At 42.0% G+C, this 18,010-nt stretch overlaps 1 protein-coding gene across 1 annotated transcript in view; it reads left to right on the plus strand.

Moving 5' to 3' along the window:
- Window positions 1-18,010, plus strand: part of LOC112138210 (potassium voltage-gated channel subfamily C member 1) — a gene marked incomplete in the record, with an annotated part of 75,994 nt that overhangs the window by 57,505 nt on the left and 479 nt on the right. Inside the window, 1 exon segment of the mRNA XM_024260783.2 lies at window positions 14,188-18,010. Within this exon segment, the coding sequence (XP_024116551.1) occupies window positions 14,188-14,201 (14 nt within the window).

The raw sequence follows: 18,010 nt of genomic DNA on the forward strand, positions 1-18,010 counted from the left end.
GCTTAGATGGTCCCTTTATTTTTTGAGCAGTGTATATGACACCAGGTAGGGGTGGGCGATATGACGATATAAAACCGTCTTACGATCTCCAAAGCTGACGATCTGTCATTTTTGAGAGATTGTTTTATCACGATCTTCTATGAAAAGCTCCAACAGCGAGAAGGCAAAGCTTGTTGACAGCTGTGACTTTAAATCCAAGCTGCTCATCCCCCTCCCCGATGTGTTTTCTTTTAATACATTTGAAATTAAAATTGGAATAAATATAAATATTTGTTAAAATTGTGTTTATTTTTTTCAAGAAAAATCATTATAATTCCTTTTTTGTCAGTTTGAATTTATTTTAAAGAAATCGTGATAAAATCGAAATTGTGAAATAAATTTGAAAAAAATTGTGATTTTGTTTTTTTGCCATAACGTCCCGCCCTAACACCAAGTCTTTCATTCACTGAATTAGAGCTGTGAATGAAACAGCCTGGAGCCAGATTTACATGACTTTGACATTTTGCACCAAGACTTTTCCAACTTTGAGTGTAATATTGGGTAACAACAGACCGATTTAAACGTGCTAAAAATGCTAAAAGCAAGTAAAAAAAAAACATTGAATGTGTCCTTTAACTCACCAAACATACCTGGTGTGTATGTAGCTTTAGGGAGCGGTCAGCCACCTACAGAGGAAACCTAACTTCTATTCAGGGTCTAATCTTTTTAGTTATGGCACAAAACTCATGAACATAGATTAGGCTATGAAAATCGGTTGACCCGTAACGAAGAGCTTTGTCTTTTGGCTCAACCACAAACAAACAAACAAACAACAGTTGTTTCAAACACAATTCCATTGATTTGTTTTCCTGGTAAGAAAAACAGGTAAAAGTTGTTCAGCTGAACTGAAACGTGGTTCCATCCAAACTCAGTCATGTTGTGGATGCAGCAGCCAGCTCCACGTCCCCTTTGCTCCTCTGATGCACTTAAAGCATTGAAGTTCTTGAGTCATTGTCTCTTCTTCTCCATGAACCTCCAGAGCTCATCGGCCGTCATGTGGTTGGTGCACGTCAACGACATGACCGATACAGACCGATAAAGATTTCTGCTTTTCTAATTTCTACGCATTTCATGACCCCCCCCTCTCCTCCTCCTGTTTTCTAACACTGGTGTATCCATCCCACCTTCAGGCTGTCCTCAGTCCCTCCCCCTGCGTTGTGTTACTAAAGTCTGACGAGTGTCAGGTATGTACAAAACCTGCTGAACATGCTGCGCTCTGCCTCCTGCTTCTGCTTCCGAGAGACGAGATGATTAAATCAGAAGATTTGAGACCGGAGAGCCTTCTGGGCTGCAGAGCCCCCTCCACGGCTGACAGAAACACTCTGCAGAACCAGCTTTGGTTAGGTTAGCCTCAAAATAACCCACATGTAAGCTTAGCATCAGATCTGCTGAAGCTGAGGGGACCGGCATGCAGCAGTGCTGCTCTTTTGGCCGACGCTGAACGCTAAGCTAATGCATGAGATGCTTAGTGTTGAAAATATTGAAAATCACCAACTCCGCCAGAAAAGTGTCTGTTAGTCCTGCTAATTACATGAAGTTAGGAAATGTTTGTGGAGACACCATGAGAAAATGATGATCAGGACAATACCAGGTACCATTAACTGCTTCTACAGAATGCATGCGTGTGAAGGTAGAACAAGAACCTATTCCAGAACCATTTCAACTTAAGAACTGAAGTGTCTGTCATGTGAGTCACAAGGTTTCACCACAAACTGACTTAGTAGAACTCCAACCAACCCCAGTTATTCAAAACACAAGAAGAAAATAGGCTGAAATATGAATATTTCCAAACCAGCTACATGAAAAAGTCTCATGTTGGGGGTAGGGTGGGTGACGTTCATCAGTCTGTCAGAAAAGTCTTTATGTTGGGCTACAGACACAAAAGGTGAAAGTTTGCTTTCATCAAATACTGAAGTTAATTCTGATGTTCAAACTAGTACTAATGAATCAAAATATTTTAACTATTAAAGCCTTCACACAAAAACAAAAGTCCCCCCATGAGGAGGTTGGGCTATTTTAATTAAAATCAATAAATCCAATGTTTAAACACACCGATAAAAAAAGAAAACAAATGCTTCAGTGCTTTTTACACATTATAGCTTCAAACTAGTAATCCAAAAAGTCCTCAAGTTCCAGATATACCTTTATTTTTGTGGTGGGACTAAAACTGACCCCGTTATGGGCAAGAAAGTGGCCCACAATATGTGTGGATGATGGGATCAGTTTCCCTTCTCACTTAAGGGTAACCAAAAAACAGGGAAGTTGGAGGCTGACTCCGCCCACATCTGAAATGTGAAAATCTAGTCAGAAGGGTGGGGCTGGAGATCAGGACTGTTACCATTACTGGAGCTGCAGATCATGACGTCAGACTTCTGAAAGGACATGGGACTTGTGCAATCACGAAATTTAAATGTAATACCTGGATTCAACATGTAGGGGGCAGCACACAGGCAGTTTTAGACCCTTTTTTTATTATACAAGTTTATTTTAATTTGTAAAAAATGTTTCAAGGACCAACAGTCAGGACATTTAAAGCCTCATTTATAGACGTCAATAGGGTTTGGTTACTCTTTAGGTCCAAACATGGAAACAAACCTCAAATGTCAGTAGCAACCAATGGCACCAAATAATGTATCAAACAACATATTTTTTTAACTATCAAAGATCAAACACACATGTTAACACATAAATGTAGCTAATAATGGCGAAATCCTAAAAAATGTGTATTTGTTAATGTATGTTCCAGATCATAAAGCTGCTTAAGGGTCCACATGGATCCGCCTATGTTCTATGTATTCTAACATGCTCTGCTGACCTCACCAGCGACACACACCCACAACACTCACAACCACGTCCAGCTCAGCAAACCAGTCTGCCTGTTTGATGTTTGTCACTTTTTTCTGAATGCAGCAAAAGATTTGCAAAGAAAACAGGAAATTTGGAAGGTTTTAAAGGGTAACCAAACCTTAGATCATTTTTTTGTCTGTTGACCTTTAAATGGGGTTTTAAAAGTGCTGTCTGTTGGTCATTGAAACATTTTTGACAAATTCAAATAAACTTGTTTAATGCTTGTAAATATGGTCTAGAACTGTCTACAGGTTGAATTGAGGTGTTAAAGTTGAATTTTGTGATTGGTCAAACCATGTAAGTTTCAGAAATCTCATTTCGTGAGTAATGATAACAGTCCTGTTCCCAAGCCTCACCCCTCTGGATTTTCACATTTCAGCTGTGGGCGGAGTCAGCCTCCAACTTCCCTGTTTGGTCACCCTTTAAACTAAAATTTTCAACCTACTCCAAAAATGACAAAGCTACCATTGAACTTTTTAAAATAAAATATTTAGAAACTTTGGATAGTTAGAATAACTTTTTAGGCAGACAGATTTATCTCTTTTAGGATATTAAGATAGAGTTTTTGCAGTCATTTGACATGTCTTACCTTACTAAGCTGGTTTCAATGTCTTCACGAATGTTTCAACAGAAATCTATTTTTTCAATTTATCAAATGTAGAACTTTAAAAATAGAAGAGCTCTGTGAGACTGTCCAGAACACCAAACAACCAAGAACTTTGAATCTTCTTACCTTCTTTATATCTATTTTATATCTATATCTATAGATGTAAATGTTTTGTAAGGTTCTATCTAGACTAAATCCCTGAAATGATTTCAGGGATTTAGTTCTTTCGATTAGGCTGAATTCCTTTAGATAGAAGCTTACAAAACACTGGAGTCCACAAAGGTCAGCTGCATCACACACTGAGAGCACTCGCCACTCCGATGACCTCCGTCACTGTTCACTTGGACAGGGTTGTGCTTGACAGAAGAGGAGCTCACAGGTTCCTCTTCAACCTCAGTCGGTCTGTCTGTCTATCTCTCTGTCTCCGTTCTTCTTGTTGGCCTCTGTCTGCTTCACATCGAGATGTTCAGAAAGTTTCCAAACACCAGCGCTGTCTGGGTGTTCACTCCTGAGAGAGTGAGCAGCAGCCATGATGGTGAACGGGAAAAAAAAGATGCTGCTGTACCTATTCCGACAGGAAGACCCCTCCCTCATTGTTCTTGGTGCTGCAGACCTCTGTGTCCTTTAGGGATAAAATGATAACTGATGAACATAACCCAGGATCCTGTTTTGTCCTGTCTCTGTCTGTGTTTGTCCTCCATCTGTTTGTCCCTCCATTTGTCTGTCTGTTCCTCTTCTTCCAACTTCCTCCTTTGATGTTTTACCTGGTTTTGGCTGTTTCTGTTGGGAAATGTTGTTTTTCTTTTTTCTTTTACAAATGCTTCTAACTGCGGTTAATGGTTGACATCTGCTGTGTCTGATATGCTGTCATACCGACTCTGTCACCAACACGGAAACACTCACGCCTGCTGTGAATGACTCACCCCAACCTCTCACCTGTGCATGCAGCTGCAGGCTATGAGAAGTCGCGCAGCTTGAATAACATCTCCGGGTTGACGGGGGGCCCACTGCGCCTCACCCCCATCACCAACGCCACCTTCGAGCCCTTTGAGCCGCCTGGTCTCAGGCGATGCCACTCCCCTATCCCCTCCATCTTGTAGGGAAACTCCCACAGAAGAAACAGTGATAAGGATAAACCTGAACTCATCCTTTCATTCTTCATGTCCTTCTTCATGTTTTCATCCTGACAACAAAGAATCTGAGCACTCAGAGCCATCTCTAGAGGTCCTAGAATTCCATCCAGGAGACGAGCTTAGCTTTACCTATTTATCTAGAAGAATCGCCGCAGTGTTTGGAAACGTGCACTGACACGCCTGCCTTACTACCAGGGGGAGAATCTAGGTTAGTTACGTAGTAAACTAGTTTGTCACTGTGTCACTTCTCCCCTGTACAAACTGCACCTCTGTGTGGATCTATGACAGAGATCTTTCAGAAAGCAACAACAACCTACAAGAAGACGGAAAACAGCCTGAACACATTCACCCCCCTTAAGAGGATCTTTGCAGAGCTCTCCACAGGTTTGGTTTGTCTTCAGTGTAAACCTTTAGTGCAGAGTTCTGAAGGACACGTTGGATCCTAGACCTGCATCCTCTCTCAGCTGCCCTGACAACAGCATTCATTCTATAGAAGGTACAAAATCAGGCTTCCAGACCCATAGAGAGCTGGACGATAAAGATTAATATAGTTTAATGATTCCTCCTAAAATAGATGAACACACTTTGGTCAATAGAATATTGTTATTTTCCTTTAACATTAGATTTTCATGCTCCAAAATGTATTCTAATCAATTTATTCCAAATGTAGACTGTCTTCTGAGAGATTACACACTATTAGCTGAAGTTATGCAGATATATATCCACCTCAGTGTCGAAAAGCAGGCCAGGCTAGATGGGATGACAAAGCCCAAGAGAGGGAAAACATTGGTACAAACTTACCATCCATTCACGGTTTGGTTTCTTCCTCAGCCAACTCCAGCTACTTTCCAGGTCATTTTGTAATGGTTAGCCTTCAAAAGCCACAGGTTCATGTTTTCAGACAAATCTTAGCAAAGTCCCAACTGAATGTTAGGATGTCACGGCCAAAACTCCAGATGGGAGGGGCCTGACTGAGACTTAACTAACAGCCAACTCAAACCAGACTAAGAAACGGAGTGAAAAATTATTCAAAAGTGTATAAAATATGACAGAAAAATGTCTGAATCATAATAAAAACTGACTAAACAAGACCAAAAATGTGAAAACTGGCTAGTACCACAAGCATGGACTAACCCAGGCTAAAAACAGGCTGAAATCAAACCATAACCATCCCCTTAACCTACACAGCTTGTTTGAAATCTGAGTGAAAACCAGCTAACATCTGACTAAAACTGGCTTAAACAACCAGTCTGAAATCTGAGTGAAAACCAGTATAGGATCTGACTGAAACCTGATGTCAAACTGGCTGAAACTTGACCAATCGTTTTTTAACAATTGGCTGAAATTATGTTGAGAAGTGTCTGAAAACTTCTCATACTCGAGTGAAACAGGCCGACTAACCCTAACCTGACCAAAGCTGTGGTGGAATTTGCTGGAAGAGGCTGAAAAATGAACCCCTGCTTCAAGAATAATGACATAAAGAGTCAGGGATGTGGCTGATGGAGAAAATCTGAGCTCCTGTACCTGCAGTGAGATGTCCGTAATGGCAAAAGATGACTGAAGTTTTTCTTCCACTCATCCTAAAGTGTTAAGCACATGGAGTCTGCATCTTAACATTCACGCTTGGTAGGAGAAATACTGCTGACCAGATGTTATTAACTTACAAATGAAGTTCTGCATCAAGGATTGTCTTGTACATGCTGTCATGAAACGTGTTTCTAGGCTGGACTGTCTCCTCACCTGCTCTCCTCTCACCTGAAGGCCAAACATAGATGACGAGAAAAAAACATTAGAACTGTTTAGCTACTAAAGCTTAGCTTATGAGTTTTGTTTTGGAGAGCTCCCACACAGGTCCCTGTAAAGCACGTGTGTCAAAGTCAAGGCCCGGGGGCCGAATCCGGCCCTCCAGATCATTTTATTTTATTGTTAATAATTGCCCGATGTTGCACTTATTTCTAACTTGTATAATTTTGACAAAATATATTTTTATGGAGAGTAAAATATTGAAAGTTATTTAAGGTTTAAGTTGATTTATTCTGGAATTTTATTATTCATAATTATGTTAAAAAGTTACAGTTTTAAAGTTCTAAAAATTGTCATTCTGTTAGCTTTTTGGACTATTTTGGCATTTACTAAGATTTTTTTTAAACAACTTTGGAGTTTTAGCTAATATTTTAGCTACATGCTAGCTGTTTTGGCTAATGTAGGCTTTTTTATGCTTTTAGAATGTTTTGGAGTTAGGCTAATATTTACACACTACCTGTTTTTGCTAATTTAGGCTTTTTCTGTGTTTAAACTGTTTTGAAGTTTACCTGTTTTTCAGCTACATAATAGCTGTTTTGGCTAAACTATGTTTTTCATTTTTTTTTGTGTTTTTTTTATTTATTTTTTTTAGCTAATTTAGCATTTAGCTAATACTTTAGCTGGCTATCAGCTCCAACATTTTCAGCTATCAGCTTCTGTGTTTTCAGCTATAAATTTCAGCATCTTCAGCTATAATCACTAGCATCTTCAGTGGCCAAATTCAGCTTACAGCATTCACACTAGCATTATCACAGGTAATCCTATATATCTAGTTCATAATTATGTTAAAGTTACGGTTTTAAAGTTTTAATAATGTAGTTTTAGAGTGTTCAATAAATGTTTATCCTGTTCAGCCCGCGACCTAAGGTGTGTTTTGGATTTTGGCCCCTTGTGTGATTGACTTTGACACCCCTGCTGTAAAGTCTTAGATAGAAAAAAGGGTTAACTGTGGTTGTGATTTCTAAAGTCAAAAAAAAAAGCTGGATGTTTGGCCTTTCTTCTGTCTTTTGTGGTAACCTCGGCCGTGCTCTCACAGAACTGCAGCTAACACATTTTCCAGCAGCTTTTCTTTTCATGTGGCAGAGACAAAAGTGTGTTACAGACACTGCAGCTCAGCATGCCAGTGAGAAGCTTGGTTTCCTCAGGTCTGAGACCATCCCACCATGACCATCATCACCACTGCTTCCAACAGAGTTACTGCTGTCTCACCTCAGCAGCCAGTGGCAATATTTTTAGTTTTCTCCCTGTTTGGCCTCTCTTTCTTTCCCTGTTTTTTGCCCCATCTTCCCCCCCTCGAACCCCCACCCCCCTTTCTTCTGTCCGTCCATCCTCTCTTTGTTTTTCGGCGGCGGACACTCAGTGGGAGGCGCCATGAATGGCTACTGGAGTGACAGCCCGTGGTAGAAGATCAGACGGCAGACGAGCGGCAGTGACAGAAAGGAGGCAGAAATGTGCCGTGAAACTGATGAGACTTGATCTGTGTTCGGACCTGAATCTACCTCTGCACTGAGAGGAACCACGTCGCTCCAGAGGAGACCTTTTCTTTGTGTTTGCTGCTGAAAGAGACATACTGAGAGAACTGTTTTTTTTGGTCACATCTTTTCTTTTTCACTGGAACATTGTGCCAAAATGTGTTTGATCTGATGTCCAACGTGAGGATTGTTTGCTGTGAAGAGTGTCGAGTCCTCCAGTCATGCTCTTACCTTCAGCTCTCCCAGCAGCTTCAGATTTCTTATAGTTTATCTATAAAGCACCAATTAAAACATAAAAAAGAACTGTAATTGTTGTAATCCAGGTCAGTCCAACCTGTTCTGTATAAATGGCCACAAAACAGAAACATTTTCTGTGTTATTGGATCAAACCTTTGTCCAAACAGCTGGGAAAGTCTTTGGGTAAGAACTGCATTTCAGGGGATGATGGTTAATGTTGCCCAATAATCAACAGTAATGGTAGGAAGACTGCAAACACTAGCACCTGATCCTAACCCCAATGTTTTATCAAGATGTAGCAGCAAACCTCCACCCCACAGTTTAGAACTCTTTTCTGTTCATCTCACGATTCCAAAAGATCCTCAGCTTCATGGAGATACTCTGGAGATAGTAGTTTTCACAAACTCTCAAGTTTAAGAAGATCTCTCCAAAACACCTGCATTTCCATGACTCCAGCCTTCCCTCTCCTGCTGTCACCTCCTCACATCCATTTCAGAAGTGGCTGCTTTCCTCATAACGATGTACATATGTAAAGTTTGCTTTGTACAAGAATCTGCATGGGTCTCCATTGCAAGCAATAATGATTCTCAACTGAAAACTAATGCCAGGAGGTTTGTTATTTTCCTACTTTGTGTGGAGCCTAATGAATGTGTGTTCACATGCTGACATATGCACTTGCAAAAGCATGCAGGAGAAAAAAAATCTTCATCTCTTTGAATGTACGAAGAGGTGAGAGGGGCTGACATTATGCATGCCAAATGCTACCATGCTATTGGTCGGAAATGATCAAGTTAGGTACTGTAACGGGGATGGGTGGGGGAGGGAGAGTTTATTTTTGCAGGCGCGGGAGGGGTACAGTTTCTAATAGGTCTTCTATAGCTGCTTTCTTATAGATATTCAGACACAGTTGTAGCATTTAGTTTGATTTTTCCTCTCTTGCTTTTGCTTCAGAACTAATCTGAAAGCTCTGCATTTGTCAGAAATATGCAAACAGAAGCAGAAACTGTGAATTCATGTGCAGACGTGGAGCGAGAACTCCTCCGTCATTGTCTGGACTCTTCCTCGGCCGTCCAGAGACTTCCAGCGCTCCCCCGGCCCGGATCCCTGTCTGTGATTTCATGTGTCTGCTCCTGCATCACCCGTCCGTCCGTCCGTTCGTCCGTCCGTTCGTCCGTCCGCGTGGCTCCATCTGTCCTGCTTTGTTTAGAGGGCCTCAGCAGTGCAACAAGCAGTTATTCAATGCAAACTCCAGCCGTGGCGGCATTTCTGCTGCACCTTAAGGCCCATTGATTACCATTGATGACTGTTGTTGCTGCTGACATCAAGTAAACTTTTGGATGTGTTTTGTCCACATTTCCTGTCAGTTTAACCCTTTAACACCGGCGACGCCTAAATATTACACCGTCTGTGGCGTGCCGTAACTTTCCGACTGTTTCTGACAAAGTTACGGTAAGTCAAAGACGTGAAGCTCCGGTGTTAAAAGGTCTTCAAATGCAGACTTTTGTCTTTGTCCGGTTTTGGTGGGTGTGGCCAACATGTAAACCAATGTTCCAACTGTGACGTTTGTAATGGCTGACTGCAGCGTCCAGGGTTCCTGACAGCAGCTCGAGACAGGGTGTGGACGGACTTTTCATTAACTTTCTTGCCGGATTTTGCACTGTTGAGGAATTATTTATTTATTTTTGGTCAAACTACGGTTGATGTTCTTCAGCTTCAGGCCCATCCCTGTTTCTCTGCTCCCATCCACTCACGACTCAGGTACCTCTTCCTCAGTGTTTCCTGCTGCTCCTGTGACTCATGTTTCTTCACTGATGTCTGGAAAATGGAGAGACTCTGAAAACAAGTGGAGCCCTGAGCTTTTGTTTGACCATGTGTATCACCATCCTTCCAAAATGCTGTTTTGCTTCCCATGTTCAAATGTGCGTCCATGTCTTTTCCCAACAATGCTTCTACATTTTCTGTGAGATCCCCCCCCACCCCCCTCCCCCCACTTCTCCACCCAGAAGCCTTTCAAAAACCAAAAAGTCAGATTGGAGTCCCTTTGCACGCTGGAGAGGGGACTTCCCCGAGGAGGAGGACAGGAGTAGACATGAGAATGGATACGGGAGGCTGGATGGGGAGTTGTAGGTGGGGAGGAACGGATTAAAATGCTGTGGTGGGAGGAGTCTGACAGCCGAGCTGCGTCAGAGGGAGGAGATGGAGGAGGAGACAGACAAGTGTGGTGATGAGGAGGAGGAGGACAGAAAAAAAGAAAGAAGCAAAAATCGCTTCTTCATGTAAGAATGTGAACTTCACTGTTGTCTCGTGCGCTTTTGTGTTGTTCCCTCCACCTTGTGTGTGTGCTAACGCATCCGTGTGACATTTGAGTTCACTTTGTGTTCGTTTTTGTGTCCTGGTCCTCATGTGCAGCCTCAGTTTGTGGGCCTTCACCATCACAACCTGCAGCTTGTTCTGGGTTTAAACCAATCCAACCAATCAGGAACTGATCCTGTCTGCTTGACAGACGAGAACCATCAAACAGCAAGCTTCAGGTGGGGGGGTGACCTGCGGATCCTCCGCTCTCGGTCGTGGGTCCCGGTCGGCTGCAGTCCTCCGCTGTGACCCTTCAGCACTGACTCCTCTGTGATTTCCTTCTGAATTGGCGAGTTAACATCCGAGCTCTGAACAGCTTCTCCGTGTGGGGGTCACAGATGGGGAGGGAAACTCCTGTGTTCTCAGTAGTCCTGCATGCTGGCTGCGCTTTTGCTGTTGTGTGTATTTACTCTTTCATTTCTGTGGTCCGTGCTGCAGTGTTGCAGCTTCCTCGGGTCCCGGTGACTGTGTTGTCCCGAGCCCCACAGAGAGGCCAGACTAAGAGCAGCCATCGTTGTTTTTTCTTTTGACTCAAACGCTGGTTTAGAAATCTGTGCAGCTGTGCAGGAAGACGGTTCTCGATATTCCAGATTTCATAACGTGACAGGAGCACTTTACCAGCAGCATCGCTCTCATTCATCATCCTGACAAAATAAAAGCTCCCATCAGTGCTGCGTTTCACTGATCCTGGAAGTCTTGGAAGTTGAAAATCTACCTTGGCTTGCTCCCTGACTTAAAAAAAATGGAAAGAGTTAACATTCTTTGAAAAAATGCTCATTAAGTAACAGAGAACTACAAAAGTCTCTAAAAATCTGTCAAAAGTCTCAGAATTCAGTCATTTCTTGAGGCTTTTTTGCTTTAATGTTGAATGTAAGTATTATTTATTAGTCAAATCAATAAGACATCTCCACTCACGCATCTAACATTCCTCGCAGACAATTCAACCCCCTCCCCGAATGCTTCTCTGCTCCTGATCGCTCGGGTTTAATCCAGAATAAGTCACTGCACACGTAAGACTGTCTACTTTCGCATGCGTGTGCGCGCTAGCAGAACCTCAGTGAGCGCGCCCATGTGCAGCATTTTGTCATGTGCGCTTGTGGGGCTCTGGCTCTGCTCACAGAGCTACTTTCAACGCAAGTGAGAAATGACTTTTGACAACCGGGGGCGGAGACAGAGGGCTGAGTTGGCTTTCTTCGGATTGGTCTATTTAAAAAAAAAAAAAATAAATAAACTAGGGCTTGATATCGATTATAATTTCCAGAAACGATACAATTAGATGTACAAGAGCCTGGATCGATTTGATTCAGATTTTTTTCATCTTTCAATTCAATTCAGTTTTGAGTGTACACATTTATACACATTTGTTTAGCAATACATTAATAATCTACTTTATGATTTGAATCTATATTAATCTGATCCAGTTCACATACTGTAAATGTATCAGTGAAATAATGAGATTGTTAATATCATCCAGTGTTACATGGATTCTCTAAAGGAGAAGTTCTAACTAAAATATTCAGATCATTAACATTGGAAACATTGTTCTGCTTCTCCTGGAGGACGTTTCAGGTGGCGATTTTCTAAAGTATTACACGTTATTCCTGAGGAAGAAGAAAGTATGAGCAAAAAATTGTGCTTTTAGACCACAAAAGGTTAATTTAAAATATTTTCTTAAAAGAGTTTGTAAAGTTCATACCTGTGAGTTAATAAAGATGATCATTTAGTCAGCAATGTATGTTTAGGCCAGACGAGCGTTAGCATTAGCCGTCCTATGGAAAATTCCATTAAACGTTAGCATCAAGCTTGAGGACTTTAGCATTATGTGCCAAATCAACTTACCTTTTTATGAATTCATTATTGATCTATTAAGCTTTAATTGATTTAAATCGATTAATCGATTTAATTAACCCAGCCCTAAAAAAACCCTTCAAACTACAATGTATATAACGCTTTTGTCACTGTTTAAATATATCATACTAGTACGCGAGCTGCCAGAAAGATTCATTAATGGCTAAATAACTGTGGCAGCAATTACAAGAACAGATTAAATGTGCCATATTTTTTATGACTTTCAAAAAACACCGCCGCTTTTATCCTTGAGAATCTACTGGAATCACGTTGATCACGTTCACGATTGTAAAGTTACACTAAATTACGGAGCACAAACACTGGAGCTCCAGAGTTAAAGGGTTTTCGCCGTCGCCCTTCCTGCTTGTGCTGCAGCTAGCAATGCTAACTCTGTCTTTCATGACCGGTGGAACGCAGCACTCTCAAAACAGATGTTGAGGCGGCCTCAGAAGTCCGTTTGTGGAGCTCTAAACCTCAGGACCTCTTGGGGTTCAGATGTAACTCTCCATCTTTAAAGTGGTCTTCAGACATTTCTCCAGGCCTTCTGAGAGGATTTTCCTCTCATTTTCAGTCCAGCTCTTCCTGCAGCTCTTTGTATTCAGAGGATTTGAGAAAATAAACTTTGTTCTGTTTGTTTAGCGTGGACACGAAACATCCCTGCTGCCTGGATCTTCACGGCCCTATAAATGAATCCCTGAGAAACTGGAGTGGACTGAAAATGTGGGAAGACTTTGGGAAAGACTGAAGACCGCTGAAAGATTCAGGAATTTCATAACCAGCATTCACACAAACTTTGTGCACTTTTAAACTTGTACATTTCCTCATACTTTCAGCTAGACACCTTTCAAACTTTAAAATGTTCAGCAATTACTGAGGTTTTTACAGTAATTTTAGCTTTTATTTTTGCACCATACTAGCTGTTTTTGGCTAATTTAGACATTTTCAAATCTTTTAGGCTCATTTTAGCTAATATTTTTGCATTATGCTAGCAGTTTTGGAGAAAATTAGACACTTTTCTATTTTTTTAGGGTAATTTGAAGTTTATCTGAAATGTTAGTGTTATGCTAGCTGTTTTGACAAAAAATAAACACTTCTTCAGTTTTGTAGGCTAATTTTGAGATTAACTAATATTTTAGCATTATGCTAGCTATTTTGACAATTGACTATTTTTCAGTTTTTAGGCTAATTTAGATCTTAGCTAATTTTGTAGCACTATGGTTGCTGTTTTGACTAATTTCAACAATTTTCCAGTTTTTAATGCTGATTTGGAGTTTCACAAATATTTTAGCATTATGCTAGCTGTTGTGACAAATTTAGACACTTTTCCAGTATTTCTCTAATTTGGCCATTAGCTAATATTTTAAGCTTTTTACAGCTATCAATTTCAGCATTTCCAACTATCAGCACTGGCATCTTCAGCAGCCACATTCAGCTGAGAGCATTCACACTAGCATTATCGCAGGTAATGCCATATCTACTTCAGTTTTATTTGATTTTCTTAAATCCAGTTTGTGTTCAATTTTACAAATTGACAGTTAGAATAAGAGGGCTGCAGAGCTCAAAGGCTCTTAAAGAAAAAAAATGAGATCTGGTATAAAAATAAGCAAATTTCTCAAGACGTTTTACTGCTGAAGACACAAAACGTTTGCATCTCAACTGTTTTAACCATCGCAATTTACAGTTTAGAGCTCCACAAAGAAGACGTGCTCCTCTTTAGTCCAAAAACCCAGACAGGTTGTCTCATCTGAGCAGAGATTTCTGATGCGTCTGGTAAAGTTCTGGCAGATCTGCTGACTCAGGACCTGCTGCTGTAACCCTCACTGACTTCTCCTGTGTGTTTCTCCTACAGTGCTGAGTTTCTAACTCCACTTTGACATTAAGAAGAGGGGGAGTGGAAACTCGCTGCCCCCCCACACACCTCCATGTTTTCCAAAAAGAGAGACATAGAGCAGGATGCAGTCTGATCTTCATCCATCTGAAGCCTTTGGAGAACCACTTCATCTTCATCCCAGAAGAGCGGCTTCAGGAAGCAGAGCCTCTGGGACATCAGGTCCTTTCCCGTCGAATGTTTCATGGATCCGACGGGATCTGTGCTCCAGAACGAAACTCTGCTCCTCCCGCCAGAACACACAGACCCGTCCGCTCCTCCAAACGTACCTGACCCGGGCTGCTTGAATCCCTCCCAGATGGAACCAAACCAAAGACAGAAAAGTAGATGGGAGTGACTCTCTGGTCCCTGCACTTCCTCCCCCCACATACATCACCCCACTGGACCGTCTTCAGCCACTTTGCATGGCATGAACAGCACCGACTGAAAACAAAAAAAGTAAAAAAATGATGGATTCCCCTCACAGGAGCCAGAGGGTCTGAGGAAGACCACGGTTTGTGTTCCAGCACTTTCACATGCCCCCCTCCCCCCATGAAACACATGGCAGCATTTCCTGCTCTCTCTGAAGGCCGATGGAGACGGGGGGGGCTTTTCCTCCCAAAACGAGGGTTACCTCAGAGCATGACGTGGGAGGGAGGTGGGAGAGGACTCTTCCCTCGACACTCTAATAAAACAACAAAAAAAACAAAAAAGAAGCAGGAACTCAGAGAGTTTGGAAGAAATCTCTGGATCAATATTTTAGGGACAAAAGACTCATGGAGGCGTCGTCTACCAGCATGATTATACTGCATGACTTTTGCAAGCCACTCGGATCTCCCCATGAAAACAGGGCTACCAAGCGAATTCACCTTTAAAAAGATGCAGCCGAGCAACGTTTTGTCAAAAAGGAAACCTTTGTTGTGAGTTTTTAGAGGACCTTCGTCATCACCGCAGAGGCACAAACTGTGGCTGCTTTGCTCCTGGCTGCTCCTCTGCTTCTCCTCCTCCTCCTCCTCTTCCTCGCAGACTCTCCCGGAGCCCTTCCTGGACCTGCATGAACGGCAGCTGAGTGTGTTTGTGTGTGCAGCGCCACCATCTGGACCAGGCTTGCTGTGTCTCATTGATCTCCTTCATGGATGAACGGATCTGTGAACGAGGAGGAAAACTCATCCTTACAACCGTCACTCAGCTTTACTTTGCTGGACATCCAGAGTTCTTAGTGTGGTGGTGGCGGGAGGGGGGCTCCATGGGACCCTGTCTGTGTTCGCTGGAAGGAATAGATACTACAGGACAAGAGTTTTTGAGGCATTTCAAGCTTTTTAAAATAATTCTTTGTGATTGTTAGAGTCTTGGATGATCAGATGTTGTGTCTTGAGGCACGCTTCATTCAAACCTTCCTTCCATTCCCAAGAATTAAGTGTATTTGTGTAGAATGAACAGGAGAGAAGATGAAAGGTTTGGATGTGCCCTTTAACTCATCACAGGAAAAACTTGAGCAGCTCCTTGAAAAACAAGTAAATATGAAATTATATATATATATATTTAAATTGAGCCAAAAATCTGCCAATAGCAACAGAAAACATATCTTCCCTATATTTCCTATTCCAAGGACACAACTGTGTCAGTGCAGGAACTTTTTGGGGTCAAAAAAGTTCAGAATAGAAGATCAAACTTTATCACATTTTTAAGAGCCCCTTTATTTTTCTAAATGCTGTTGTTGGGTATGAGCTTTGTAATGAAAATGTTTTCTTCCTTTAGTGGTTTACAAACAGAAGCTTGTTAGCAGTTCTTACTCTGAGCAAAAGAAACCTCTTCTGTAGCGAAGATTCTTCTGTTGTAGCAGATCTGTCTTGATGAGATTGTTGACGTTGAGAGACAGAAAATGGGATTTTCTTTTTTTACTTTCTTAGGTTTCAGTTTTTCAGCCTTCATGCATTATGTCCTTCAGGTTTCCCATCTCTCTGGAAAGATGAAAGTCAGGAGAAAGAAGTGGGAGACCCGGGTTCCAGCCTGTAAAGATCAATTAAGATTAAAGAAAGAAAAAAATCCAGTTCATCAGCATTTAAAATGAGAAAGAAGCAGTTAGAGGAACAGTTTCCACTCCTGAGCTTCAGTTGTGAAACGCTCAGTCAGATTTGGGATGCCGGTAGAACCGGACCTCCAGAGTTCCTGCCGTTTCTTTTGATTTGAATGCTCACATCAATGTGGGCGGAGCCAAGGGAATCTGTCTGTTGGATTATGTTGAAGGTAAAATTTGGCATCTTTTGTTATTCATAAGGAGCTTCTTTGCACCACTGAATGTTCGAAACGTGTCAGACAACCTAAAGAGGAGTGCAGGCCTCTGCAGTTGTGCTGCAGTACTCTTCTTGGCCACAGGGGGGCAGGCGGCCTGCCGAGAGCAAAGCTGCTGTTTTCTCAAGGAGGAAACCAGTAAAGGCGGCTCAGCTAGTGAGTATTTTAAACACAACCAAGCATCTCCTGATGTTCTGCTTCCTGGAATGATCTAATAGATGAAATTATTTGATAATCACATCTTTGAAATTAAATCCAATATTAAGAACTGCTTATACAACAAAACTATCGAGAATGATTTGAGTTTAAGGGGAAAAAAATAACTAAATAACACTGAGCCCTCACCACCCCACCTTACAGTTTTGTTTAGAAGAAAGTTTGCATTTGTTGCACTTTATGATTAACAAAAGAGTCATGTTTTTTTGAGGTGGGACTATGTGAAAGAAAGCTGTAGCATTTTCTCCATGTGTAGCAGCGTTTGCAGGTCAGAGCCGTTTTATTTCACCTTCAGTTCAGGTGGAGTCTAGAAGCAGAACAGCGGATCGATCTCAGGAACATTCTGTGTGGAACAGCAGAGAAGTTAGGATGCTGCTGCTCCAACCTTCAGGTTCACACCACAGCTCCACACCCGAACCTCCTTACTTGAAACCTGCAGGTAGATTTTCAGTTGAAACCACCGTCCCCACCAACAATCTGTGTTGAAGTGGTTCTGTACGCCATGAACTGGAGCATTCCACGTCAGACATGTCTTCCTCCTGCAGGAACAGCAGGTTTCTTCATCAGCTTCTCAGAGTCCGTTGTGTTGCTTCTGCACCTCTTCGTCTTCCTTTCCCGTCACTGTGCATTCTGCAAGGATTTTTCTATTTTAACACATGCAATTACAATCACTTTGACCATGACGATGATAACAATGCACTTAAAATGCTTTTGTATACAAGCATGCAGTCAACATAAGAGAGCCTATGCAAGCTGTGAACATTCATGGTCTGCTGGAAGCAGCCGTCCTTAGCAGGGCTGGAGGGGTTCCCATCCATCTGACCGTCCATCCGTCCATCCATCTGACCGTCCATCCGTCCATCCATCCATCCGTTCACTAACCTCAGGACCAGCAGGTCAAAGCGGTTTATGCTGGTTGGTCAGTGAAAAGTTGGCAAGCTTCGCTTTTGGAGCTAAAGAATATAGCAACCAGAATGCCTCCTCTGCCTCACTCTCCATCCTCTTCATCAGGAATTTCAAAAGAAAGTTCTTCCTCTTTTATTTTTATTTCATAAATGCATGTTCATTGCATGTTTTGGACACCTTCATAGGAGCTGTTTTGTTACAGGAAGTCCCTCCACCTGTTGTCAGGTGAGAGGAGCATGTGACATCGGTGCGGGCTGCTCTTCTTCACCTTTTTTTCCCATTTCCGTGTCCTCAGGGGTCACTTCTGGAAAGATGCAGGATAATCTCATGACATTTTCCATCCACAGTTTGCTTGTTTGCATTGCGTCTTCCCGTCTCATGGTGGGGTCCA

This window comes from Oryzias melastigma, unplaced genomic scaffold (assembly GCF_002922805.2).
Source record: "Oryzias melastigma strain HK-1 unplaced genomic scaffold, ASM292280v2 sc00323, whole genome shotgun sequence".
In the NCBI taxonomy this organism is placed as follows: Eukaryota; Metazoa; Chordata; class Actinopteri; order Beloniformes; family Adrianichthyidae; genus Oryzias; species Oryzias melastigma.